Genomic DNA, 27,908 nt, shown 5'->3' on the forward strand with positions numbered 1-27,908 from the left:
TTCAACAGCAAAGAGGCCTTGCTTAGTGTCAGTTCTTTTTGCCTCCATTTTGCTGGCTGCTGAGTGTACTCTCTAGAGCTCATCTGATTGTGGACATATCTGCCAATTCTTTGAACCGCACATTTACTCTGACCATATCTTTGTAACTATTAGCACATTTAGAGGAGGCAGCACCACTAGATAGGTCCTCGACTTCACCCTTACACCTTGAATCGGTCCCCCTTACATACAGTGTACTTACTCCTTAGGTCGGACCCCCTGCATTACAGTGTTCTTATGCCTTGAAGCTGTTTCCACTCTGCTGGCTGAACGTTTTGGTGGTAGTGACTGTTGTGTGGCCCCCCAACTGTCCCCTGTGGTCTTTGCTGACCTCTACCCATGAAGCCCTGCTTCCTTGACCCCCCTTTAAACCCCCCTTGTTCCCTCAGCAAGCTGCATTGTTAAGAGTTTTCACTTGCCATTTTGTGGTGCTGCTGTTTCTGACGCCACATCCTTTTTCGTTTCTGTTCGGTTGCGTTTCTTTTTCCTGAAGTGTTTTTTATGATCCGGATGTAAGGGTGCCCCACTTTGGTTGCCGTTTGATGTTTTCTGGGAGAATTTCAGGTCTTGATATTCCAGCTGTTGTTCTTTTTGTTGTGTCGCCTCGTTGCCTTTTTGAGGAGCTGCCCGTGGACACTTCCTCCCTCTCTTTGGTCTCCAGCGGTTTTCTCTCTCTGAGGCTTCACTGTCTGACGACGCGCTTGCTGCATCTGGCTGGTCGTATTTTAAAAGCGGCCTTTGTCTGTTAACTTTGTACCTGGGAATGAAGAGTGGAGATGAGGCGTATGAGCTGTCATTACCTGCAAGGCAATAAAAGAAACATTAAAATGAAGAAATCGAGGTGATGAGTGCTGTGTGCCAGCACTGTGAACAACAAAATGAAGGCTACAGTACCTGGACATCTTACAGCTGGACACTAAAAGCTGTGCTGACAAATTGGACACTGTCATATTTCTAAGGCTTAGGGTGTGGACAGTCCAATTTTGCACTTAATTTTCATTTATATATTCAATTTAATGTTATTATTTTTATAATAATGCATGTAAAATTCTTGCACCACCATTTTGTTGATTATTTTCATTTGCATGAATCAACATTTTGTGTGTTTCCTAATTGCTGTGGCCATATTACCGCTAGTAAAAACTCCCTGTTGTTACCATATGATGGCTAGAAGTGTGATACGTAGTTTGATGTATATTAATATTATGATGAAAATATGTACTTGGAAAAAAATACTAGAAAACCCAATTTTTGTACTTAATATAGATCTTAACTAGTAATGATAAAAGCAGTAATTGACTGACTGGCTAGCCTGAGGAAATACAGGTGGGGTGAGATAAAAGGCCATTAATAGGACAGCAACAAGGTTAGGTTAGGAGTGGAAGGGATGAGACGATTTTGAGCCTTTGGAACTTGGGGGGTGATGTGGGGGGTGTTTGGGAGGCATTTAGAAATACAAGCATGGGCTGGAATGGGGGCTCCGTCATACCTAAACAGGACTGGAATGAAGCAGGGGTCGGCCTGTTCTATGATATCTCAGTGGTCTGGGTGGTACCTCCAGGACATCGGACTAACAAAGACAGGGTAACAGAGTGTCTTTCTTTCTTTCTTTCTTTCTTTTTTTCTTTCTTTCTTTCTTTCTCTCTCAATTCCTCTCTCTTTCTCTCACATTTTCCACCCAGTGCAGAGAACATGCTGGATTGTGGGTCATGCTGGACCAAGACCTGGTAACCTAACCATATTGGATGTTTAATATGAATCGGGTCATATTATTATTATTTTGCCAACATTTATACTCTGCTTGCTTATATTTGGGGCATAGTATGTATAATATATGAATACATATGTAACATTTTGTTCTGCCTGTTCTAGTACTCTATTCAGGTGCAGATAGAGAATGTAAGAGAAAGGGGGAAGTGATGAATGACAACATCAGTCAACCGTGATGGTGTGGTAAGGGTATGGAGTTTGAGCCATTTTGTTCAGGTGTACATAAAAAAGAAGATAAAGGGGATAACAGTGTCACTCAAGGACCCTAACTTGACAAAACAGTGAGGTCACCACTCCATCAGTATTTAAGATCATGGCGCACAGACCTCATTTCCCAAGTTTCTGGATACTTTGTGAATTGTTGTGATGGCTTAAATGATCTTAAATTATTCTGGGGTGTTTTCCTACAATGATTTTCAATGATTGTGTTTTCTTTGACTTCAAGGTTTTGGTTAGATGCTTTGATTCGTGACCTTTCTGGCCTCAGACCCCGCTAGCTCCTTGATCTTGTCACTTATAATCTGCCCCTTTATTCTGCTGCGGCTGCACAGGACACTTCTGCTGGACACACACAATTTATTATTCATCTATCAATCTAAGCTGAGCTTCTTTGCATTGTGGGGGAAAAAAAACAAAACATAAACACAATTCAGCCACCAGGAGAACAGGCGATGCATAGACGATGGCTTCTCTATGATTTGAACCCAGTCACCTGAAGGAGCTGGGCAGTCCCTAGTTGGGTATGAGTTATAAGAAAAATCCATTTTACCGTCAGGCTGTTCTTGGGCCTCTGCTGCTTTGGAGCTGACTTCTTTTGCAGTTCCTGGAAGTGATGTGTCCTGATTGAAATCTGAAAAATATGATGCCAACAATGAGGTGGGATCAACTCAGCATCATGTCTATGGTGTGACTGGACATTCAAGTAGGATGAAGAGTTAAATGGGCAGCACTTACTTAGGTGAACATTCTGTCATACGTACTTACAGGTGCTGATGCCTAAAATCAATTTTCAAACCTGTACAACCCAATTCAGACTCATGAGGGGGCTGAAGCCTACCCCACATCTTTGGGCAAGAACAAACCCTGGGCTGGCATGCCAGTCCATCACAGCTGCCACTCGCACACAGCCACACAGGGCCAGTTTGGCATCACTAAGAACAAACCATCACAGTCATATCAGAGCTATATAAATTCAAAGCAAACTACAGCAAAGTCAAATAATCTTTGATTGTTACATGTGTTCATTTCAAACTCGGGAGGCAACATTACGAATAGTGTAATAATAACCAGGATGAGAGCATAGTCGGGACAAGCCAAGCCAATGCTAAAAGTCAAACTGATGAACAATAAAAACGCTAACTACAACTGGAGGACCAATAACCAGAGCTTAACTTCTTAAACCAGGAAGGTGATTATCAAAAAGATTTGTGTTTGCACACAACACCAGGAATTATCCGCAATCTAAGGCGTCCTGGAAATGCACATGTCAACCGCCATACAGTCAACCCGGCGATGTCACATGTGTTGCGCATTTCTGGTAAGATTGCTGTGGAAACACACAACGTATTTGTTCTGGAATGACGGCGCCCATAGAATAACAGAGATGCCTTTGCAACATAATGCTAAAGATATTTAACCTTTTCATGTCATCATTGAACCAAAAAAACTGTGACATTTTGAATCCTTGAGATTCAAAACCCTAAAAAGATGTTTACATTGTACATTTTCATCCAGTAAAAATCAAAAAATATACAAAAACTGCCGATCATAACAATAATATCTACACTGCCGATAACCATGAATGTTCTCCTGTTGTCCATTCGGGACTACTGGAGCCTCAGACATAAAGGTATCAATAAAGTACTTCCATCTCATTAAAGCTTTTCAGTTATATTCATAATAGCCAAAGTACCTGGTGGTGCCAGTCAAAATAAATGGGGGAAACAAAACTCACGATGAGGAAAAAAAAAATGACATACTTTTAGAGAAAAGCTGTAGTCCTGCAAGATAATGAAATTATTATTCAAAATTAGTTGAGAAGAAAACGCTGTCCATGCAGTACTTGTGGTGTTTTAAGATTGCACTTTGGGTGGGTGATGTCCTCCATCAGCTGTTGCACACTCCTTCTGCCTTATAGGAACTTTAGTCTCCACATCGCTGCTAGTTTTTGGGATTCCCTCTCAAATCTCTGTGCAATATGACATATGATCTACTAGCTGTGCTACCTGTCCTTAGGCCTTAAAGCTATCAATGTAGACCTCAGATTATTCAGTGTTAATGTTTTCAGTGCAACATCTATTGGAATGTATTTTGTAATGCACGTAGTAATAAAATGCATTGTATTTTTCATTCAAACAGATGGCGCATCACAAATATATGTAGTAATAAAATGCATTGCTACAAATTTTTGACAAATGCAATGCATACTGTATGTTTCTGTTATATGTCATTTTGTGATGCACCATCCGTTGGAATGACAAATGCAATGCATTTTATTACTACTGAATATTGTGATGCATGATCCTTTGGAATGACCTAGCAATCGGATGGACACAGATTCATAGACACACAGGTAATTGTCCTTTTATTAAAGTGAATGTTTTGAGTTGGACCAACAGCAAGGCACATACTTTCATGAAAATCAGTTTAGCCATTTCTGTATGATTAGCAAAGAAACAAACAGACGTTCAAACGGCTTACAATTTCAGTTATATACAGTAGAGAAATGTATGCTTAGAATGGAATACTCACATTAAAGAATTCCCAACAATACGGGGTGTCACTATTCAGGAGCACCCCTAAGGCAAACAGTCACAGCTTTACTTTCAGGGTACCAGACCTCAGTTTGGAAACCCCTGAATTAAAGTCCAGTGCCAGTGGGCTTCATTACATTTTTGGAGCTTATTAAGACCACATAGCCTGAGGAGCATTTTAGAATATTATAAAATAAATGAAAACCAATGTGGAATCACCTAACATGTACAGCATGTCTTTGGGTCATGTGAGGAGAACCCAAGTGAAGATGCCAGTGACTTACACTTGGGCCTTTGAGAGGCAGCACTCTGCTGGCTCTGCCACTCTTCACATTATTGATTTTCTCACCACTAGTGGTGAGCAATGCAATTTAGTTGATTTAGTTTTGTTTCCAGGGAAGAAAGAAGAAAGGCGTTTTTTTTTCCCGTCAAGACATGTCAACATGCATTCATTCCACATGTGTTTTATTGTGATTTAGTATTTAAAATCTCTAGAGGAAAAACAAATCACTGGACTCATTTCCTGTCATGTTTAGACCTTTTGTTGAGCCATCAGATGTGTGCTGTGTTTGAACTGGTAAGAGGCTGCCCACTTCGCCAAATACCATGACAGTCTTGGAGAATGCGATTATATTGTTTTATATCAAAGACAGAAATGAAACTCCATGCACCACAACACTTGGGGCGTATGAACCCTCAGCTACAGGAAATGGGATATGGTGGTTGCTAGGTGACGGCAGGAGCTTTGTGAATCAAGTGACTTCCCTTGTAGTGAGTTTTTCTGGTAGAAAACGGCACTATGTTGTGTGTGTTGTTCTTCCTCTGGCTGGGGTTCAAATCCTTGTCTCATATTTTTCTTCATTTTTGAGTTATTTATTTATGTTAGTGTTACTTGTATTATTCCTTGTTTTTGATTTTGTTTCTTTATGCCTTTGTTATGTGCCTTGTGGTTTGTGGATGATTCCTCAAGAGCTGTGGCTACCAGCTCATGTCCGGCATGGGCTGCCCTCAGGCTTACCAGTAAAGGTTTCCCACAGTTCCTGGTGGCTCATTTGAATGCACTAGGGAATCGGTGAGTTTACTTGTTTTCTGCTGTGCTTGGTGGATTTCTCTGAAATTTTTGACCTTCTGCTCTGTTTTTTTGGCCACTCTCTGAACTGCTGTATTGCCTTTCTTTGCATTGGATTGTCATATTGTATTGGACAACTACTATTGCCTTTTGTGCTCTGGGGAGTTTCATTGTTGCTGAAGTGCATTTTTCTTTTTATTTTATAAAGATCCTGTGTTTTCCCTTATATCTAGCCAGGTTTTGATGGTATACCCCCTTTTAGTAGGTAGGAATTTTGTGCATTTTCGGGACTCTCATTTCATAATATAATGATGGTGCATTGTGGTGTGTGTTTGTACAGTAAATATGCAGCACATCACATTTTTAGACGCACTGCACCTCTGCTGTGATGTGAAGGAGATTTGATTGGACGTTTGTGTAGCTGGAGAAAAAACACAGGTAAACATTGACACGGTTGAAGGGAGCAGCATGCATTATTTTCTACTCCCAAAATAACCTTTAAACGTTCCAAAAACTCTCTTTTAGTGAGTTTTGCATTTGCAAATAAGACATTGAAATAAATTTTAGTTCCAATTTTGCAAAACTGTATGCAAATTGAAACTTCACTGTTCTCTTCTCATTACTGTATATACTCGCATATACAGTAAGTCGGGTCTTGAAACACGAAAAATCGATCATAAAATACGCCCATTCAAAAATACAACACTTAATTTTTGCTTCCTTCAATCTCACATCAGTTTCTCAGACACATCAAATTTTGTTGCAGCAGCGCAGTTACCAATTTCTTTCGGCACTTCAATGACTTTTAGTTTAACTCTTTGAGGGCTGAATATTTTTTTCAAAAAAAATGATGGTTTCACACAGAAATCAACATAAAACGTCTGTTGCTGCATGCTGTGGCTGCCAGTTTGCCAAGAATGAGCGGCAGGCTTGCTGCCAGGCTGTCTTTGTGTGGCTGGGACAGCAGCAGCGGCAGTCACAGTTGCAGTGCATTACAATCTGATTTTTAAGTGGCAGTCCTCCCTGGCAAGCATTGTCAGTACCATGACTAGCTGAGGACCGATCATTCATTTTCAATCACATATCAAAATGTGTGATAAGTCATAGTCCAGTTCAGATATAAAAGGCAAGACATCGTCCACAGAGTATTTTGCTTTTTGTATTCGTTTTGATCTCTCTCCAAAGATATCAGTGCCATTTTTGCTTTTGTGTGTGCCTTGCTACTCATGTGAGCGCATGGAATCTTTGTCAAACCAATGAATCTAACTTTCCTTCTAGCAATGAGAGTCCAACTAAAACGTAACGGTTGTCACAGTTTACAGTTGATTACCATCGTCAACTCCTCCTTTTGACAAAAGTCAACAACAGCCCTGAAAGAGTTAAAACCAGCTTCATATTTTCTTCTGATTGAACACTCCATCGTACATAAGGAATGCTCTTACGATAAAGGTGTATGAGGGTGTGAGATACAAAAAACACAAAACGGTTCAAACGTCTCTTCGGAATAGTCTGGGTATTAGTGTGTGGTCACATAGAAACAAAAGGCCGTGTGCTCCGTGGTTACTCTGTCAGGTGGGCGTTAGCATATTGTAATCTCTCGTACCAATAGCGTGAGTTTTCTGCATTCAACTTATGTGACCGACATTATAAAATACCAGAAATTCTACAGTAAAATCAAGTCCCGACTTATCAGAGGGATTTAAACGCGAGTATATACAGTAATTACCACTTTGTAGTTATGCAAAGCCAGCATTAAGGCCTAAATGTTATCAGATGTTGCCATCTTATCTGCTCACCTTTTTCACAGCGCTGATCCTCTACAACGGGGTGGGATTCACAGCATCCTAGGCTCCCATTCTCAAATGTCCTTCTGCCTGATGTATTTTTTAGGCTCTTGAATCCTGCACATCTAACAGAATGAAAGACTTCTTTTTGAATTGGTGCACAAATACAACATGCTGCACACAGAACAAGTGTCATTTAGCAAAATGTTCGTCCATAAAAAGTGAAGCAGGCAGGTGCACCACTCTAGAAGCCAGTGAGACATGCCTTGGCTCTCAACATGCCTGATGTTCTCCTAGAATGCTAAAGGAATGGCATAACAGCAGGTGACGGGTAAAAGCAGGCCCCAGAGGGTTGGCAGGAGGTCCAAATCCCACTCATCAGATAAGAGGTAGCACTTCCTCCCAAGTAAGGAGAATTGTTACCAAGCAGAATATTGGCAGGAGGCCTGATATAAACCTCCAGTCCAATAGGTGGCAGTGCACAATTCCAGATGAAAAGAAAACCCACACGCTGTCATTTAAGGGTGAAATAAAACCCTAGGGTGCCAGGCCTCCAGTGATCACTAGAGAGAAACCTGGGCTGTAGGGAATGTACAATCGCCACTTACTCCTGAAGTTATTCGGGGTCTCAGCCTAAATGACCCCAGTTAGACTGCTTCATGGCCAGAAGCAGAGACAGTTGGGCAGAGTTGGAAGGAGAGTTGGGACAAGGCTGTGTGGAACAGGTGTGCTTTTGTGGGGCTTTACATTGGGTATGTGAGTGGGCCACCCCCAAACCACAAGGAGATCATAACCAATACAGAGTGGCCATGAGTGGCAGCAGGGTTTTATTTCATTTTGTAGTTAGTCACTGTTTAGTAAAAGTAACATTTTTGGACATTTAGTATCCTTCTGAGTAAGGAAGGTCATCATCTGGGTGCCCCTTCTTGTTGCACCACTTATTGGAAATGGAAACAGAGAAACTAAAAGTTCAGTTAGTTTAAAGGCACAAGTCACCTGAGATTAAATGATCAGATAAGATAAGAACAGGTACACGTGTGCCATCAAGGCGTAGAGAGTGACACCAGTGCCCAAAGGCTGCAGTGCATTTTGGGACACGAGTTGTATTGTCACTAGTAAAGTCCTCTTCTTGGCTCACCTGTAACAAGGTTTCCCACCACTCAGGTGCATGAGCCGGAAGCAGCCACGCTTGCCCTGCTGGTAGCCAATGTTATATCTGTATTCACAGCAGCAGCTGATTCGAGTTGCCATGATGCCGTTGATGAAAAGCGTGGCGCTGAAGGGGAATCCCAGGTGGCGCCTGGAAACAAAGTGGAACTGATCTACAAAACAAAGACAGAAAAGCAGAATAAAGTTGTGATGCCCTGTGCAATGGCACCTTTGCACATGACTTGAACTCCGGACATCTGGAGTCATACCCGAGTGACCAGAGTGACAGGATATAGAGACACAGACAAATGGTACAGAAAAAGTACAAAAATATTTACACTAAGTGTTCCAAATCACAATCTTGTGCCAAGTGACAAATTGTCAATTAAAACAGTTCAGATGGACTGATGCAATCAAAAATAAGGCAATTAATAAAGATGATTACTATCTGACAAAATCACTTCTCGTCCCCTCTTCTTCTTCTCATGAAAACTGCTCAGGTCTTAAAGACTTCACCTGTGCACCATGCAAAAACAGACGACAACGACTCACCACACAGGATCACCTCTCAACTCTGCCTCTACTTCTTTTGTAGCTTGGTTGAACTTCACCCACAGGCTCTGTTTTGCCTTCTCTCCCAGAATGTTACAGATAGGATGAATTCCTCCAGGGCCCTGCAGCACATTTCAACCGTGGCTTCCACCTCCACTTTATCGTGTAGATAACAGGATTCTGCCAAAGGCACTTCCAAGCTCGTTTCTCCTCAATACACAATACTTTACTCAATGGGTAAATGATGACACTAATTTCTATAGCCTCTGTAGTGCCATTATATGTTCTTGTGAGATTGCTGAAGCCAACCCTACTCAGTTACCACTCTCATCCTGATCTATTAGGCTCACAAAAAGCCACACTTGGAACACAGCATTGCGTTACCTAATTACAACTTCTATAATCTGGGGTGATATATCTGCACATGCATGCATGGCAACTCATGAAATCAGATGCACGGTCCAGTGACCGCTTGTGAACTCTACTCAGGTAACTCTCCCCTGAACACTCACTCTGGGTCTTGACATGCCTTTCTTCCAACCAGCACCTAACCTGACGCTGTACATCTATAGTCAACAGGATGTCGGCATTTCCTACCATGGGCATGCTTGTGTGGCCCAATAGGTCTCTTGGGACTGCCTTCTTACACAAGACCCCCACTCATCATGCAACCCAGTGCAGCTATCCAGCTTCCTTTGCCGACACCTTGCAATGCACCTGGGCAGCTTTCCAGCATCCTTCGCCAGCACCTCTGCTGCACCACTACCCACACGTCTGTACCTCCTCGTTCTGTCAAGGCAAATGTCTGACCATTAAACTGAGGGAAACTTAAAAACAACTCACGATTCCATGGTTTACACTAACCTATGACACAGCCTACCACAGAAGTACAGAGATTCAGGTTGCCCTGTATGTGTGTGTGTGAACTGGCATTACGCGGTTGGTTCCTCCTATGAAGGTGTCAGGATTGGCTTGGGTTCTCCACAGTCTCGAACTCTTCCTGCCTGGCAGCTGTTTCTACCAGTGTAACTTGGTCAGCATGTGAACCTCCATTGGCCCTGACATCCACATGACACCTGAATGCCAGCCTTTGCTGTTTTAGGCCTTATCTAAAAAACTGTTTTGTTCCCGTCCTTCCCATCTTCCTATTTAGCATCCTTTATCTAATCTCACCATCAGTGACGTCCAGTGCGTGGTCAATTTGGGGGCTAGTTTCTCTGGTACTGTTCTGTTCAGCATTGTGCCCTTCATAGACCACACGATGATATACTTATTGGAAGTTTAATATCCTAATTGGACTGGCACTTCACTTTCTTGCCCTGTGCCCTACATAGGCTTCCACCACTTGAAATCAGCCAACCGGGATAATGAATGACCCTGGTGGGAACCATCGGTATGCATGTTTCTGCTAGCTGCAGGGTCACCAGCAACTTAGTTACACCACCAGTTTGTGACAGCCATCATTCCTCTTTATCTTCAGATGTGCCTTCAGATTTGATGATTGTGCTTTATAAATAACATTGTCTGACTGGTGAATTGTGCTGTTGATTGACACACTTTTACCCCAATGTCAGAATACCACTTGGCTGAAATGCAGTCTCCTGGGAGGCAAATGATGATGTCCGATTGGCATTGCCAGACCTTAAAATAGGGTATTGCAAACCCCTTAGGCCCCATAAATTCTGCAAGAAAGTTTAAAGTGGCAGGCCATGAAGGCAAGTGAATAAGGGGCCAGGAGACAAATTCAAAAGGCAAAATCAGACTCACTGCCTAAAAAAAATCAGAAATCGAAGCCTCCAAAGTTAACCCTAAACACCCCAAAGAAAGGCACAAACAAGGTTTCTGTTTGAGTGTCCACAATCTTGGACAACCCAGAAAAGCACAACGCTGACCTTTATACCATCAAATTGATGACATCAAGGGTCATGCACATATGGTTGTCCTAAAATGGCAACCCGCTTAGCAGCTGAACACAGAAATCTGCAAAGTGGTGACAACCATGAAAACAACATGGTGTTGTGAAATAACAAAAATAAGATGTGAAAAAATAATTAACTATGTCAAAATAAAATCGGAAGTAAAAATGATGGCACAATCAGATTTTCCAAATAACAAAACACTTAAATGTACCAAAATGGAAATAAGCAAAGAAAATAAAAAACTGTATATAATCTCCATAGCATCATCCTAATTTTAAGGAATCCATCATATTTCATCAGCCAACAGCAGAAGAGTCTGCAGTACCACATACCTCCTGGAGACAAATACCCTTTGTACACGCAGAGGTTCTCTCCGCCACATATCTGCTGGAACACTCGGAGTTCATCCCGGCATTCTGCCAAAGCCCCTTGCCCCAGGTAGGCCATTGTGAGCCTCACATTTGATTGCTTTGGTCTTTTGAGGAATTTCTGTTGATCCTACAAAACACGGAACATAGGCGAGTGGTGGTGATGAGCGAAACAACCAAGTTTTGTTTTATATGTAGTTTTTATTGCCCCTAAGGTTTGTTTTGCATGTGATTTTGCCACTGAGAAATATGAAACTCACTAACAAGAAGTTTTTTGGGGGGGTTCAAAGTTTTTTTGCACGGAATGTAACAAATATTATTCTCTAAGGGTCATTCCATGGCTGGCACCGTGCTCTCCTTCCCCAGTTATCCTTTAACGTTGCCCTGATCTTCCACAGCTTTTTCCATTTGGCTCCATGCTCTCTTCTACCTAATGCACTGCCTACACATTCACATCGCAAGCTCTGCCTTACACAGCTGACTTGGGGTCAGAGGTAACACCATCTGCATTCCCTTTTCACAACTCTGTGAGCTGATCCAAGCCTGGATCCTTCTAGAAACTTGCTGGCATCCACATAGCCAGGACAGGGGATTTTAGTAGCACCTCCAAAGTGCACTCAAACATGACCAACTCAGAATACCTAGAGGCTGAGTAAAGAACGCTCTGCATTCTGGGAACTCATCATCACTTTACTTCATTATGAGATGGTGGAATTTCTGCAAAGATCAGTGGAGCACAACCTCCTGGTACAATGCTGGTCTGCTTTTAGTCAGCCATAATTGAGTATTCCTTTAATGTAAGTGCGCTGTCTGTCTTTGGCTTTCTCCCCATTGAGCTGAAGACGTGCCTGTGCCCGGGGATGGATTGCGTTGGTGCCGGCTTTGTGCCCAATGCTGCAGCTATACAGTGCCATCAGAAAGTATTCAGACCACTTCAGATTTTATAGATTTTGTGTTGTTGCAGCCTTGGGCTAAAATCATTTAAATCCATTTCTCCCTTATTAAATAACACTCGGTATCCCAGAATGACAAAGTGAAAACAGGAGTTGAGACAGTTTTGCAGATTTGTTAAAATAAAAAGTTGAAATATCACATTGGCACAAGTATTCAGACCCATCAGTACTTAGTTGGAGCCCCTTAGGCAGTGATTACAGCTTGAAGTCTTCTTTGGTTTGGTGACAGGCTTCACACACCTGGAGATTTGAAGATTTTCTGCCCTTCTTTACCTTTCAAGCGTGGTCAGGGTGGATGGAGACCTTTGGTGGACGGCTATTTTCAGATCTCACCCGAAGTGTTTGATTGTCTAGGCTCTGGTTGGCCACTCGAGAACATTCACGTAGTTGTCCCTAAGCTACTTCTGTGTTGTGTTTGCTTTGTGTTTGGAGTCATTGACTTGTTAGAAGGTGAACCTTCAGTCTGAGGTTCAGAGCGCCTTGGAGCAGGTTTTTATTAAAGGTATCTCTGTATTTTGCTCCATTCAGCTTTCCCTTGACACTGGCTAGTGTTCCAGTCCCCAACACCACAGCATAATGCGGCTACCATCACGTTTCACCGCTAGAGTGGCATTGCAGAGGTAATGAGTGGTACCTGGTTTCCTGCAGATGTGCTGCTTAGAACCGATGCCAAACAGTTCAATGTTGGTTTAATCGGATTGGAAAATCTTCTTTCTCGTAGTGTAGAAGCCCTTTAGGAGGCTTTTTGCAAACTTCAAGGTTGGTGTCTTGTATCTTCTGGCTATTCTGCTATAAAACCCAGATTGGTAGGGTGTGGCAATGATGGCTGTCCTCCGGAAGTTGCTCCTGTGTCCACATACGTTGTCATTTGGTTTCTTGGTCACCTCTCTTACCAAGGTCCTTCTGCCACAATTGCTCAATTTGGGCTTGTGGCCAGTTTTAGGAAGAGTTCTGGTTGTTTCCCATTTGTTCAGTTTAAGACTTATGGTGACCACTGTGCTCTTGGGAACCTTTAAAGCTGCAGACATATTTTTGTAGCCTTCCCCAGATCTGTGTGTTAAAATAATCCTCTCTAAGCTCTCCATTTGACCTCATGGTTGATTTTTGCTTTGATACACAATGTCAGCTGTGGGACCTTCTATAGGCAGCTGTGTGTATTTGTTGGTCACGTCCAGTCAATTGAATTGACCACAGGCACCTGAGCCAAATTTCAAGTGTCAAGTGATATTTCATTTTTTTTTTTTAATCAATTTGTAGTACTAGGGTGTTTTACCGTGTTACTCATTATGAATGAAGTGAGAAGTCAAGCAAAATGACACCTTTTATTGGGTAATTAGAAAATGTACAGTATGCAAGCTTTTGAGAAAACTCAGGCAAGATGTAATCAATAATAAATTCAATTATAATGATCAATAGTAAATTTGCAAACATTTGTCATTCTGGGGTATTGAGTGTTTCTTGAAGAGTGGAAAAATTTCAAATTATTTTACTACAAGAATGCAACATTGCAAAATGTGAAAAACGGCCTGAATACTTTCTGAAGACACTGTAGACCCTGACCTCCATGACCCTTAGATTGTTTAATAATGTCTGAATTATATTGCACAGAAGTTATTATGAGCACTTTATGCTTTGAACCCACTCCTTTCTCCATGAGATTTTCTGTCCACCTCTTTTATGTTGTGTTGAAGAAGCCACATGCTCTAAAAACTTTGAAATAGACAAATATTCATGTCTTAGATGACATATTTTTAATAGTGAAATTTGTAAAGGTAGTCCTTTATAATCAGGCTTTAAGATTAAACCTAAATGAAACTTTGGAATATTTCATGTCTTTTCCTCTTTTTCTGTATATAAAATGCATTTTGTTTAATACAGGATTAGACTTGGACTCCGCCCCTGCCCCTCCCTTGCCTGTAATTTGGCTTTAGCTCCTCCCATTTGTGTCTGTTGCTATGCAGCATTAATCAGGTGGCTGTCACCTGGTGGGACAGGCAGGAGAAATACTAAAAGAGGGCTCTCTCTCACACGGTGCAGGCAGCCTCAAGCACTCCTGGCGTCCCCCGGTTTAATCCCTGCACTTTTTGATCTTTTTCTCTGTTTCTTTTTGGTCTTTGCTTCATGTTTTTGGTACTCCGTCTTCATGTTCTTCTACTCTTTTGTGTTTGACTCTCTGCCTGCCTATTTTTTTGCTACCTAGTGTCTTGGCTCTCAGACTTTATTAATAAATAATTATTGTATTTTATTACATCAAGCCCCTCATTGTGTGTTACTTCACCCTGTTCTGCATGCCAACAAAGATGGGTGAAACCCTGTCTGACATTTCTGGACAAAATCCAAGAAGCATCCGAAAAGTCAGAAAGCACAAGAATCCAAACATTAAAACGCTAGGAGAGTTGCACTGAGTCTTTCATAAAGGCAGATTGCACAGTGCGCGAGCAAAGATCCTCTACCAAGATCCCTCTTTATTTTGTTTTTGCATCTCCTGTCTGCTGCCTTATTAATATTGCATAGCATCAGACATTGACTGGGGGTCCCAAGGGCAAATTACAAAGAAAAGGAGAGGCCTTGTCAATGTGCCCTGTTGGTGGCAGAAGGGATGCACAAGCTGGAGAGCAGTCCTGTGTGGCCCTTTAAGCAAGACAAAAGAAGCAGGGGTGCAGAATCCTGCAGGGTGTGGTGGCCTTCACTGGTCAATGGTAAACAGTCCAGCATTGGTAGGGGGCTTACATGGGGAGAGGCCATGAAGCTCTCAGTTCAAAACTTGAACTGGCATAAGCACCGCCTAGTTCAGGGGTGCCCACACTTTTTTGGCTTGCGAGCTACTTTTAAAATGACCAGGTCGAAATGATCTACCTACATTAAAAATGCTATATATATATATATATATATATATATATACTGAGTATACTTGCATAACTGAATAACGTTTATGGCACAATAACAATTCAATACATTTATGGTCACTACAGTATCTGGATTTAATAATCTTCATGTGGGAAAAGGCTGACTCGCATAAATAATTGGAGCCGAATAATGCAGTTAAGGAGGAAGCAAATTTCCTCATGTTTTCCGTACTTTTCCTCTGTGAGTAAGTTCCAAAACTGTCCAAGAGCCCCAGACTTCAGCTGAATGTCATCCTGTAGTGTCAAAAGCTCATCCTCCACTGTAGACGAGTTGTAGGTGAAACAGTGTTGCAATTTTTGATGCGGGTGAATCACCCTCAACATCTTCCCTAAATGGATAGCACTTAAATGTACCGATTGGCTCAAGTAAAGCTGAGTCTTGAAACCGTCTGTCAAAGTCTGACAGACAATTTCAATCTGCTCTGTGTAGCGTATGTTGTCAAGTTGCACGCACGCCTTCCATTGCGTCTCCGGCTCTGGTGCTGAAAAATAACGGCTGTCTGATTAACTGCGATTTTAGTTCCCTCTCCTTTCTCTTTCTCAGATCGCTTTTCAGAAGGAAGTCAGTTTCGTAGTTTTTATGAACAGTTCGAAAGTGCCTTTCCACATTTTCCTTCTTTGGTATAGCAATGATAGATTGACAGATCAGACAAACGCACTTCGATTGTGACATTGTGAGAAAAAAAAATCCTCTTCCAATTCCACATCCAGCCCATAGCCTCCCCAAACATTTTTTTTAAATCATTTTTTAGTCAAAATAAATTGGAAGGCTAACTAGATCACAGGCAGAGTTTTGCAGTAGCTGGCGCGTTTGATGGTGCGTGCGGGATGACCAGTGTGTTAGAAGAAAAGAGATCTCTGACTGGCTGCCCTGTATGTCAATCAAGTGGCAAATGCCATAGGAAGGATATATGATAGACAAACGTTTTGAATGCAACGCAATCTACCTGCACTACCTTTGCGATCAACCGGTCGATCACGATCGACGCTTTGGGCACCCCTGTTCTAGGTAATGTCGTCAGAACAGTTTTGTTAACTGCTGGAGAACTGGGACAGCCATGTCTTAGACTAGTGAGGGTGACTGACCTGATGGGTAGCAGTAGTTGTAATGCCACGTGTGCAGACTACGGTCATATTCTCATTTGCACATGCAGTGGACTAGCAGTTTGTCACCAGTGTCCAGCTCGGTGGTGCATTCAGGATTGAGCTATGCAGCTAAGTTTGTTTTTATGTCATTTCCCAATATTATTTGTAAAACAATTTTTATCCAAAGAAGCTTTCAGAAAGATAAGAGTCAAAACAACCAGTCCTGACTAACTAAGGCACACAAAGTGTTTTGGACCAAAGACCACTTTGCCAAAGTCGAAGATATGAAGCCACCAGCCACTCATTATCACGACTCCATGTTACTATTATCACATTCTTTATTCTACACATACTCCTGTGAAAAACACTGAAACAACCCAAGGTGCAAAAAAGAAGGGTTGGCACACAGACTCAAAATGTGGGCTAATAGGCCTGAATAGGTGCACCTCCTTAATTTAATTGTCTCCAATACTTCCACTGTTTTACCTTTGGAAGGCGACCTAAGAGAGATAACAAAACCTCAGTCCAAACAGAACTTTGTCAAACTTGTACTGCTCCTCGGCCTCCACTACGTTGCAAGCTTCTTCTCCTGATACTCTGTGAGCTACCATGCTGGGTCCTTTTTGTTGGTTTTACCCGCAGGTCTCTACCTTACACCTGGTGTCTTCTCCCAGGTTTGGATGGCATACACTCCCTCTGTTTGGATCTCTTTTATAGAGTTAAATCGAATCTCAAGCCTGCGTTACAAACCTAACATTCAAACCTAATGTTGCTGAAATTATATTCTAAAGTTTTACATTTTCTCCAGTAATCTATAATAAAGCCTTGAAGATTGTATAATCACACACAGACTTAGAAAAGTAATACACCAGAAGCAGCTCATGGACTTATGGGATTGCTGTTGCTAGGGGTTGGTTATTAAGGTGAACTTTCGTTTGTCACTCATTTCAACACTGATGTCCATTTGTGAATGTCTTAGCATCTTAATACTTGTAACTGGCATGTACAAAGATGAACCCAGAGGTCATCAAAACGTCTCAATCACTCACTTTGTTTAGGTGTGGCAGTTGGTTGCTTCTGTGCTGAGATGACCTGCGGGGAGCTTCAGAGATGCACGCTGATCCAAGAAGGTATGGAGATGACCGACTGAGGTGGCAGTACCTGTCATCAAGGTACACTTCTGAATGGCTTGTGCTGATGGAGGGCAGGTAGAAGTCATCGCTCATTTCTTGCAGTGCGAAAATGTTGATGCTGGCAGTTTTCTGCAGCTGCACAAACAATGCATTATCTGTTTATTATAGCAAAGAAATGCAAGACTTTACCAAATGTGTGAACAGTTTCTTATTTCTGACGCAGAGCAGAATCATTTTAGCATTGCTCCAGCAGATCTCCCAATAGCTGCAGTAAAAATGGCCACTAGGTGGAGCGCAAAAACAAAAGCTTTAATGCAGTGTTTCTCAAACTCGGTCCTGGGGACCCCCTGTGCCTGCAGGTTTTTGTTCCAACCAGCTTTTGTTTTTAATTGGACTCTTGGGCTAATTAAGTGATGTGTTATTTCCCAAGTTCTGTGTTTTGGGAACAATATAGAAATTAGAAAACTAAGTTTGGTATATATATACTGTATATACTATATATATATATCTATATACTGTATATATATACTAATAAAAGGCAAAGCCCTCACTCACTCACTCAGTCATCACTAATTCTCCAACTTCCCATGTAGGTAGAAGGCTGAAATTTGGCAGGCTTATTCCTTACAGCTTACTTACAAAAGTTAAGCAGGTTTCATTTCGAAATTCTACACGTAATGGTCATAACGGTCGATAACGTTCGACAACATTCGCCATGTTGAACTTTCTTATTTATGGCCCCATCTTCAAGAAATTTGGTAGGTGGCTTCCCTGCGCTAACCAAAATCGATGTACGTACTTATTTCAGTGGTATGACGCCACTGTCGGCCACCATATTGAACTTTCCAACATCACTAATTCTCCAACTTCCCGTGTAGGTAGAAGGCTGAAATTTGGCAGGCTCATTACTTACAGCTTACTTACAACAGTTAAGCAGGTTTCATTTGGAAATTCTACGCGTAATGTTCATAATTGTCGACAACGTCCGCCATGTTGAGCTTTCTTATTTATGGCCCCATCTTCACGAAATTTGGTAGGCGGCTTCCCTGCGCTAACCAAAATCGATGTACGTACTTATTTCAGTGGTATGACGCCACTGTCGGCCATATATTGAACTTTCCAACATCACTAATTCTCCAACTTCCCGTGTAGGTAGAAGGCTGAAATTTGGCAGGCTCATTCCTTACAGCTTACTTACAACAGTTAAGCAGGTTTCATTTCGAAATTCTACGCGTAACGTTCATAATGGTCGACAACGTCCACCATGTTGAACTTTCTTATTTATGGCCCCATCTTCACGAAATTTGGTAGGCGGCTTCCCTGCACTAACCAAAACCGATGTACATACTTATTTCGGTGGTAAGACGCCACTGTCGGCCGCCATATTGAACTTTCATACGGTCTTTGTTACTTATGGGCCCATCTTCAAGAAATTTGGTACGCGGGTTCCCAACGCTAACTGAATCCTACTTACGTACATATATACGTCCATAGCCTGCAGCTTGGTCACCATGTGATGCAGCATTGGGTCCTCCATCCCAACGCCTCCCACATTGTTGGCTGCCTGCCTATATAAGGCTGTCCATCGCTCCGGTCTCTACATTCCCTTCCTTGCTTCGCCACGGGATTCACGTCTCCCTGCTGATAACTGCAGCCTTTTTATTTAATCCACGGCTTCTTCGCTGTTTTATTGTTCATTTATTACGACTGCAGTTATTGTGTAGGTGTTTTAGACTTACTTTACATTATTCAGGAACCCATTGCCTTTATCATTCCGACTGTACCCCCATTAACATGTCTACCGAGGTGATCACTATCGATCAAAAAACTGTCACTTACCGAGTGGTTTCCATGCCCGGAGATGGCACCTACCTTTTCCATTCTCTTTGTTACATATTGCACGGCCATATCAGGCTCAATCTTGATATCTGGAGAAACATTGTGTCTTATGTATTGAATGACTGGGACAAGTTCAAGGTGTGGACTGATGACGGTACAGGAGATAATTATACTACAGAGGAGCACTATAGAGAGTGAAATGCTTAAGCCCTTCACATATGGTTTGCATGTGAGTTGATGGCTGCCACTGAATTGTTCGGTTGTCGCTTTCAAGTGTACCGAAATGGCCAAATATTTTACACATTTCTACAACCGCCAATGCCTCTTAAACATCTTAGATTCACAGGTGATGATTTCAGTAGTGGACACTTTGATGTTTATGAATGTTTAAATTCTCAAAAGCTGGATGTGAAGTTATCGATGAAACCGGTTGTATACTTACAACGCTTGACAGATGCCGAATGTCACTTCAACACAAGTCCTACAAATACTGTCGTAATTGAAACAAACCATGAAACTCAAACCGATTATGACAGCAGCAATCCAAGCTGTGAGATTTCAGACAAGATTACTTTTCACATGGCCAACTGTACGTTGCATGCTCAAGAGTAAGCTCAGAGCACAGCTTGGTCATATTACAACCGGAGGGCCGAACTCACAATGTGGTATACAAAGAGATCCTTAACAAAAAATTATTGGTATATTTTCCCTCAGTTTTTAAAGGTTTAATTTTCTTCTTAATAAAAATTTTAAGGCAATACTTCGCCACTGCGAAGCGCGGGTATTTTGCTAGTAATATATATATATTAAAATGTCCCAAGCAGTTATATGGGAATAATGTATTTTTTTCTTTTTAACAATACTTTCATCTTGATTTTCATTCTACTTTTCTAGATGTTCTAATTGTTTAATTAATCCATTATTTACTCATTAGTGGGTCTGATGCTAAAGTACTTGCAGCCTTTGATTATTCAGGGTTGTTTGCCAGCGTGTCTGCTCTGCTCATTTTTAATTGTCATTAATAAGATGCAATGAAGGGGTAAAACTGCACAGAGAAAGGGCAAAATATAATGAAATCAACAAAAGAGAGTTAAGCATTTAAATCTAAAGCAAAAGCAGAAATATTTCTAAATGTCTTATAAATGTAAACATCATACTGCTGTGCTTTTCTGAATGTAGAATAAAAGAAAAATAATCGCAGCTAATTAAATGAGATCACTGCTATCAGGTATTGTCATTGATTAGGAATCTGGTTGGAACAAAAACCTGCAGTCACAGGGGGGCCACAGGACCGAGGATGGGAAACACTTCTTTAATAGCTACCATTAAAAAGATGGCACTTTTGAACCCAGCAGGCAGAGACAGGCCATCTGAGCATAGTCTGAAAATGAGAGATCTCAGATCTTGAGAGACTGACTGGGGAGCAGGCAGTTTAAGATAACAGGAGTTATTAATGTGGTCACAAAAAGCTTCAAGTTATGTCTGAAGATGTTACATGAAAGCAAATCATGCAGTTAAAGAAAGAGTATCATCAGTGCAGTCGTTGGCCATACTAATTCACAGATCCAGAAATCCAGGGCTAAGTCCATAGCCAGTCAACCTTCATATGGAGTGTGCCACTCTCCCCTAGGCTTTCATGCCAATCTCTTACATCCAAAACACAAACACGTTAGGATGACTGGCGACTTTTAATTAACAAGTGTAGGAGGAAATCTGCCCTGCTATGAACTGGGGTCCATTAGGACTTGTTGTCTGCCTTGTGGTTGATGCCGCTAAGCATCTATCTATCTATCTATCTATCTATCTATCTATCTATCTATCTATCTATCTATCTATCTATCTATCTATCTATCTACTGGACATTCATCCCGGTCAATACCCCCAGGCCGCCAGGTGGAGCCCTTCTTGCAACATAGAGGTGCCCCGTGTTCCAGCAGGGCATCAAGGACAGTGTAGTTTTACATTACAGCCCTGCTGGATACCATGGGGGCCTCCAGGGGACACTGCAGGGAGGAGCAGGGACTGCTACTTTCCCTATAAACGGAGGAAATACATCGCAGTCATGGAAGCGGAAGAAATGATGTACTTCTGGGATGAAGAAGAAGAGTTTTCACCTGACCCGGAAGTGCAGGATAATCACATGGACTGAGGGATCAGAAGCAGTTCCACGTCCAGGAATATAAAGGACTGTGAGAGATCCCAGATGGGTGAGCTGAGTCGGGTGGCAGGGTGACAACGCGTTTGAGAGTAGGAGGAATTGTAGTATTGGAGAATTATTGTATTTGTTATTGTGTTTATGAATATAGTGGAGTGGAGGGTGCTTTGTACACATTATTGTTAGTGTAAAAATTAAAATTAATAAATTAATTATTGGACTTTTATCTGGTGTCTGGTGTCTGATCTGAGGGTTCAAGGGGACAACAGCGCCCCTATCTGTCACACTATCTATTTATGTATCTATCTATCTAACTATCTACACTCACCAGCCACTTTATTAGGTGCATCTATTCAACAGCTTTTTAATGCAAAGATCTAATCATCCAATCATGTGGCAGCAACTCATTGCATTTAGGCCTGTAGACATTGTCAAGATGACCTGCTGAAGTTCAAACCAAGCATCAGAATGGGGAAGAAAGGTGATTTAAGTGACTTTTAGTATGGCCTGTTTGTTGGTGCCAGACTGGCTGGTCTGAGTATTTCAGAAATTGCTGATTCTACTAGGATTTGCACACACAAACATCTCAACCATGGTCCTATAAAAGGAAAAGAATCCAGTGAGTGGCAGGTCTCTGGGCGAAAATACCTTATTGATGCCAGAGGTCACAGGAGAATGGCCAGACTGATTTGAGCTCATAGAAAGGCAACAGTTACTCAAATAACCACTCGTTACAACTGAGGTATGCAGAAGAGCATCTCTGAACACACAAGACATCAAACCTTGAAGCAGATGTGCTACAACAACAGAAGACCACACTGGTGCCACTCCTGTCAGCTAAGAGCAGACAACTGAGGCTACAATTCACACAGGCTCACTAAAGTTGGACAACAGAAGACTGCAAAAACATTGCCTGGTCTGATGAGTCTCGATTTCTGCTGCAACATTCGGATGGTTGGGTCAGAATTTGGCATCAACAACATGAAAGCATGGATCCATCCTGCCTTGTATCAACTGTTTAGGCTGGTGGTGGTGGTGTAATGGTTTGAGGGATATTTTCTTGGCTCACTTTGGGTGACTTAGTACCAACTGAGCATCATTTAAATGCCACAGCCTACATCAGTATTGTTGCTGACCATGTCCATCCCTTTATGACCGCAGTGTACCCATCTTCTACTTCCAGCAGAATAACGTGCCATGTCATAAAGCTGAGATCATCTCAGACTGGTTGCTTAACATGACACTGTGCTCAAATGGCCTCCACAGTCACCAGATCTCAATCCAATAAAGCACCTTTGTGATGTTGTAGAACAGGATATTCACATCATGGATGTGCTGCCAACAAATAAGCAGGAACTGCGTGATGCTATCATGTCAATATGGACCAGCTTTTCATTTCACTGCACATTGTACTGTAACCTGTATAACTGTGTGTGACAAATAAAACTCTTTAATCTTGAATCTAGAAATCCCTAAGGGATTTTTCCAGCACTTTGTTGCCACATAGAATTACTGCAGTCCAACCTGGTACTAGCAAGGTATACCTAATAAAGTGGCCGGTGAGTGTATCTATCTCTCTGTTTGTCTTCCTCAGACCTCTGTCAGTCTTGTATTTTGTTTTTAAATTATTTTTACACTGCTATCACAGATGGCATTCCCCCTGAGGCCTGCCTAAGGTGTTGTTCACGCCAGCACCCTGGACAGAGCCCTTTGCCCATTACGAACCCAACTGATTTCACTCTTGAGTTCTTCTTACTCTTTTTGCTCAAATCAGGTTTCCAACCAAACACTCAGCCATTATTATTTTTTTCCCAAAGCTCTTTCAAGCATAAGAAATATTTTCTGAGAAAAGAAGTTAGCAGTACCAGTACCAAAGCCAAAAATGTATCATTTTTGTCAGACACTGCATGTAATGAAAACTCATTTCCGTCTATGTATTTCAAAGCCTAAATAGGAGATAAAACATATTTTGGTTAATTTGTCAAGTAGTAATTACCATGAAAGTGCATAACTGCTGAGAGGCAATTTAAGTGCCACTCATTGTTTTTTTTTGTCTTTATTTTCTCTGTGTTCGCTGCCTTTGAATATACAAAAGAGCCATTCATGCCTCCTTACTTGGTATCGGGGGCTCCTTTCCAGCACAGACTTGCTCAGGAGGTCCTGCAGAGCGAACTTCTTGGCTTGTTGCTGCTGCTTCAGAGTCATGTCTTTCAGCCTTAAGAAAATTGGTTTATATCTAAGGATTAGGGAAGAAATAACACATATAATACTTGTGTGATCATAAAGCATTCAGGAAATATCAGCCCCATCAGTAAGAGAACATGTCGTCACCTCTCATAAGCTTTGGGTTATTCTCGTGTCAGTCAGTCTTCGCATTCATCCGTTTTCTAAACCCGTCTCTCCCTTTTTGTCTGCTTTTGCCAGTGAGAGTCACAGTGGCAGCGTGCCCACTTGGATGTAGCGGCCGTACTGTTCCCAGCCACTCCCTTCACCAGTTTACTGGTCTGGCTGGTATCTAACCATATAGCCAGCTGGCGCCTCTCAGTTCAAGCCCTGGGTCCTCCCTTATTGTGGAGCCTCTTATTTTGCTGGGAGTGAGTCTCATTTTGTTTGCTGTACCCGCTCATCACTGCACAAAGGTAATGGCCACATGATATGAAGCCGTGTGCTCATTAGTCATTTCAGAGTTTTGCCTGAGGAGTTGGTCCCACTTCACTGTGCTAGCCTGATCCCCTGCTCAGTATCAAGCTTGCCCCTTTTTAATATTGGCTTCCTGGTTAACAGATCAATAAGACATACAGTGCTGCACCTTCCTAAGGTCAGATATCCCACCCCATACCCTACCAATCTACAGAAAGAAAAAAATGTAATGTGATGTGGTCACTTGGAGATATTCGCCAGGTTACAAATGGCTCACATGCTTAATTCTTAAGGAGCATCATTCATGAATGCCTGTCAAGTTCAACAATGTCTTTGAATTGCTCCCCGTAAAGTTTGATTCAATTATTTGTAATAACACGGGCACTCTATTCCCATTGTTTTAATGTTGGTAATGGGGGCAGACATCCAGGTGTCATGCTCAAATATCATGATCACCACCAGAGAGGCTTCCACTAATGAATGCCTGGTGGCCATGCGGTCCATGTAACCTGGTAGGGCACAGATGGTAGAGGCTGTTTAGACTCACCACCCATAGGGCAGAAGGTCAGAATTGGGGCAATGCATTTTTTTTAAATGGCATTCCAGTCAAGATGAGGTGCCTGCCAGGTACAGGGTATGCCCACACACAAACACTCTCATTTATTCACAGTTTGGGCCGCACTTGGGCTGAATTTCAAGTGACATGGGAGGCTGGATCCTCTTCCAGAAGCAATGGCAGCCAAAGGTGGTCATAGAAGATCTTAACATTTGACACCATTGTCAAACCAGCAGAAATCTATTGAGCCGCCTCAAAGAAGATCAAATTCAATTCAAAGTAACTCTTAATGGCAAACCTTCAACGCCCAAGCCACATAGCTGTGAAGCGGTTACATAGACTGACAGGCCCAAATACAGCGGATTCAGATGGCATTGCGACCCCCTCACTTTCTGCACACTTCATTGTGTTGCAGATTTCATTTTAAATGGATAATTTTGCCATTTTTGCCCATCATTCAACACTCAATATCTCATAATGACAAAGTGAAGACACGTTTTCAGTGAGATTTACAAATTTATTCAAAATAAATAATTCCTCAATCGTCAGTGGAGTGGGGTCAGGCTGGAGTTGCAGAGTCACTTCAGCCCCCAGGTGTGTCTGCCATATTCCATAAAAACTCGGTTAGCTACTTTGTGTGTCAGAATCAGGGACTGATGGGACCTTTACAGGAAGCTGGGATTAACACAAAAGGATTTATGAATAATTCAAAACTGGAACTGCACCTCTCTAGAAATGTTTAAATGTAAGACTGATATTGAGATTCTACTTAAAATATGACACTTTGTAATGGACAGAGTGGGGGTAGTGTCGGTCGCCTGTGGACCTCTGTGGGGTCTGAGGTGGGCTGGATGTCTGCACCTCTAGAATGAAATGGATCACAGCAGGAAAAGATGCAGAAGAGCACCCATAAATAAAAACAGCTTCAGTTTCAACTTCAAGGCATTTTCCTTTCATGCAAAATATTGTAAAAAGAAGGAGAAGAAACGCAGTTTGGGGTTGGAAAAATGCAAAATATTTTTTATCACAAATCCAGAGAATTTTTGGCTCTTCAGACATTCTAACAGGGAGGGGTTATGGGATCTTGTATTTGTACCAAAAATATGAAATATGAAACAGATTTAGGAAATGAGCAGAGGCAGCAACATTTCCAATTAGTATAATCTGGTATTAGGTAGCTGTGCAAATTCATGCTGGCACTACTAAGAAGTTTTTAGAGTAGATAGTAAGATAATGAAAGGAACTATTTGATAGAGAGATAGAAACAGAAATGCACTATATAATAGGAGATAGAAAAACACTATTAAAGAGATAACTATATATACACTATATGATGGCACGATATGATTGATACAAAATGAAAGGTGCTATATAATAGATAGTGCCTTTTACACCTATCAATCTGCTAGATAGTGTCTTATCTATCTATCTATCTATCTATCTATCTATCTATTATATAGTGCATTTCATATCTATCTATCTATCTATCTATCTATCTATCTATCTATCTATCATAAAGTGTCTTATCTATCTATCTATCTATCTATCTATCTATCTATCTATCTATCTATCTATCTATCTATCTATCTATTATATAGTGCCTTTCACATCTATCTATCTATCTATCTATCTATCTATCTATCTATCTATCTAGTATATAGTGCATTTCAAATCTATCTATCTATCTATCTATCTATCTATCTATCTATCTATCTATCTATCAATGATATAATGTCTTCCACTTATGTCTTAGATGCAGTATCATTTGCCTATATTGATGGCATTCATAGAAATATTATCAATGTCTTAGATAGATTGATTGATAGATAGGCACTATATAATACATAAATAGACAGACTGCCTTTCACATTTGTTATTTAGTGTCCTTCCTGTCCATCTATCTATCTACCTGTCTATGAGTGATATAATACCCTCCACTTCTGTTTTAGAAACATAGATAGATAATGCCTTTCACATCAATCCATCTGTTGTAAAGTGTATTCTTTCCAGCTATCTATGAATTATATAATACCTTACACTTTTATCTTAGATAGATAGATTTAAAGGGTACTATGTAATATTGAGATTTATAGGTAGGAAAGGCACTATATACAGTAACAGCTTGATAGATAGTTATATATGCTGCCTTTCATGTTTATCTATTATATAGTCTTTCCTGTCTATTTCTATATCAATAAATATATAAATGATATAATACCTTTCACTTCTATTTTATATAGATTGATAAGGCACTATATAATACATAGTAAGCTCAGTAGAAAACACGTCATATAATAGATAGATAGATAGATAGATAGATAGATAGATAGATAGATAGATAGATAGATAGATAGATAGATAGATAGATAGATAGATAGGAAAGGCACTATATAACAGATAGATAAAACGTGCCAAAACACCATCATAGGAAGTCTCATTTCAGGTAAGTTGCAGGAGGAAGAATGATGGAGTGACAAAGTTGGTAATGTAAATGAGTACACCCCAGAGGAGTCATGATGTTACACTCACCCGTATCCTGAAGCACTGCGACGTCTGGCCCTGCCTCTATTTAAAGAAACTCCGCACTGTAAGTCAGTGTTGATTAGCAGACCAGTTTCTTATGAGGATGGATCCTTCGGAGACAAAGCCATTTTGGCTCTGCCTGTCAGGCATACCTGGTCTCTTTGTTTTTGTGTTTTTTTTTTCCTTTGTACTTCAGACATTAAATGGGACATCCCAGGGGTCCCAAATGTTATTCTGTCCCTAGGGTCAAATCTTATGATAGATAGGTAGGAAAGGCATTATATGATAGACAGATAGATGTTATAGGTAAGTAAATTACTGCAGATGTTCATCTCTGTAATAAGTAATAAGGTAATCAAACTCATATTGTACAGTTAACAGAATAGCCACAAATAACAAAACCAAAGCATCAGTATCTGGGCAGTGTCATCTTTTTTCTCTCCTTTTCTGAGCCTTGTAATCAACATGTCAACACCAATAGATTTAGCCCAAATAACTGAACTATCTGTATAATCTACGCAACACATTTTTTTTTCAAAACACTTCTATTTTTTCTCTTTTATGCTCAGATGATAGTTTGACTTACCAGTCAGTGAACACAAACCCAGCATGAGACTTTGTCTCCTCCGTCTTACCTCTGCGGCCACCACTCATTTCACGTCTGTGTCCTTCCTGCTGGACAGCACACGGCTCGGCTACTTGTATTTCTTGGGT

General features: G+C 41.2%; 1 protein-coding gene across 1 annotated transcript; it reads right to left on the reverse strand.

Annotated features, from left to right (window-relative positions):
• Positions 1-450: 450 nt before the first annotated feature.
• LOC120535471 (glutamate-rich protein 3) lies at positions 451-27,835 on the reverse strand. The gene is made up of 8 exons (XM_039763352.1): positions 27,781-27,835; positions 23,591-23,711; positions 17,398-17,616; positions 11,368-11,533; positions 8,554-8,737; positions 7,428-7,540; positions 2,579-2,659; positions 451-839 (listed from the first exon to the last, which is right to left on the reverse strand). The coding sequence occupies exons 2-8, from the start codon at positions 23,678-23,680 to the stop codon at positions 451-453; spliced, it is 1,242 nt and encodes a 413-aa protein (XP_039619286.1). The 5' UTR covers positions 23,681-23,711; positions 27,781-27,835.
• Positions 27,836-27,908: the final 73 nt, after the last annotated feature.

The sequence above is a fragment of the Polypterus senegalus genome, chromosome 9 (genome assembly GCF_016835505.1).
Source record: "Polypterus senegalus isolate Bchr_013 chromosome 9, ASM1683550v1, whole genome shotgun sequence".
NCBI classification, from domain to species: Eukaryota; Metazoa; Chordata; class Cladistia; order Polypteriformes; family Polypteridae; genus Polypterus; species Polypterus senegalus.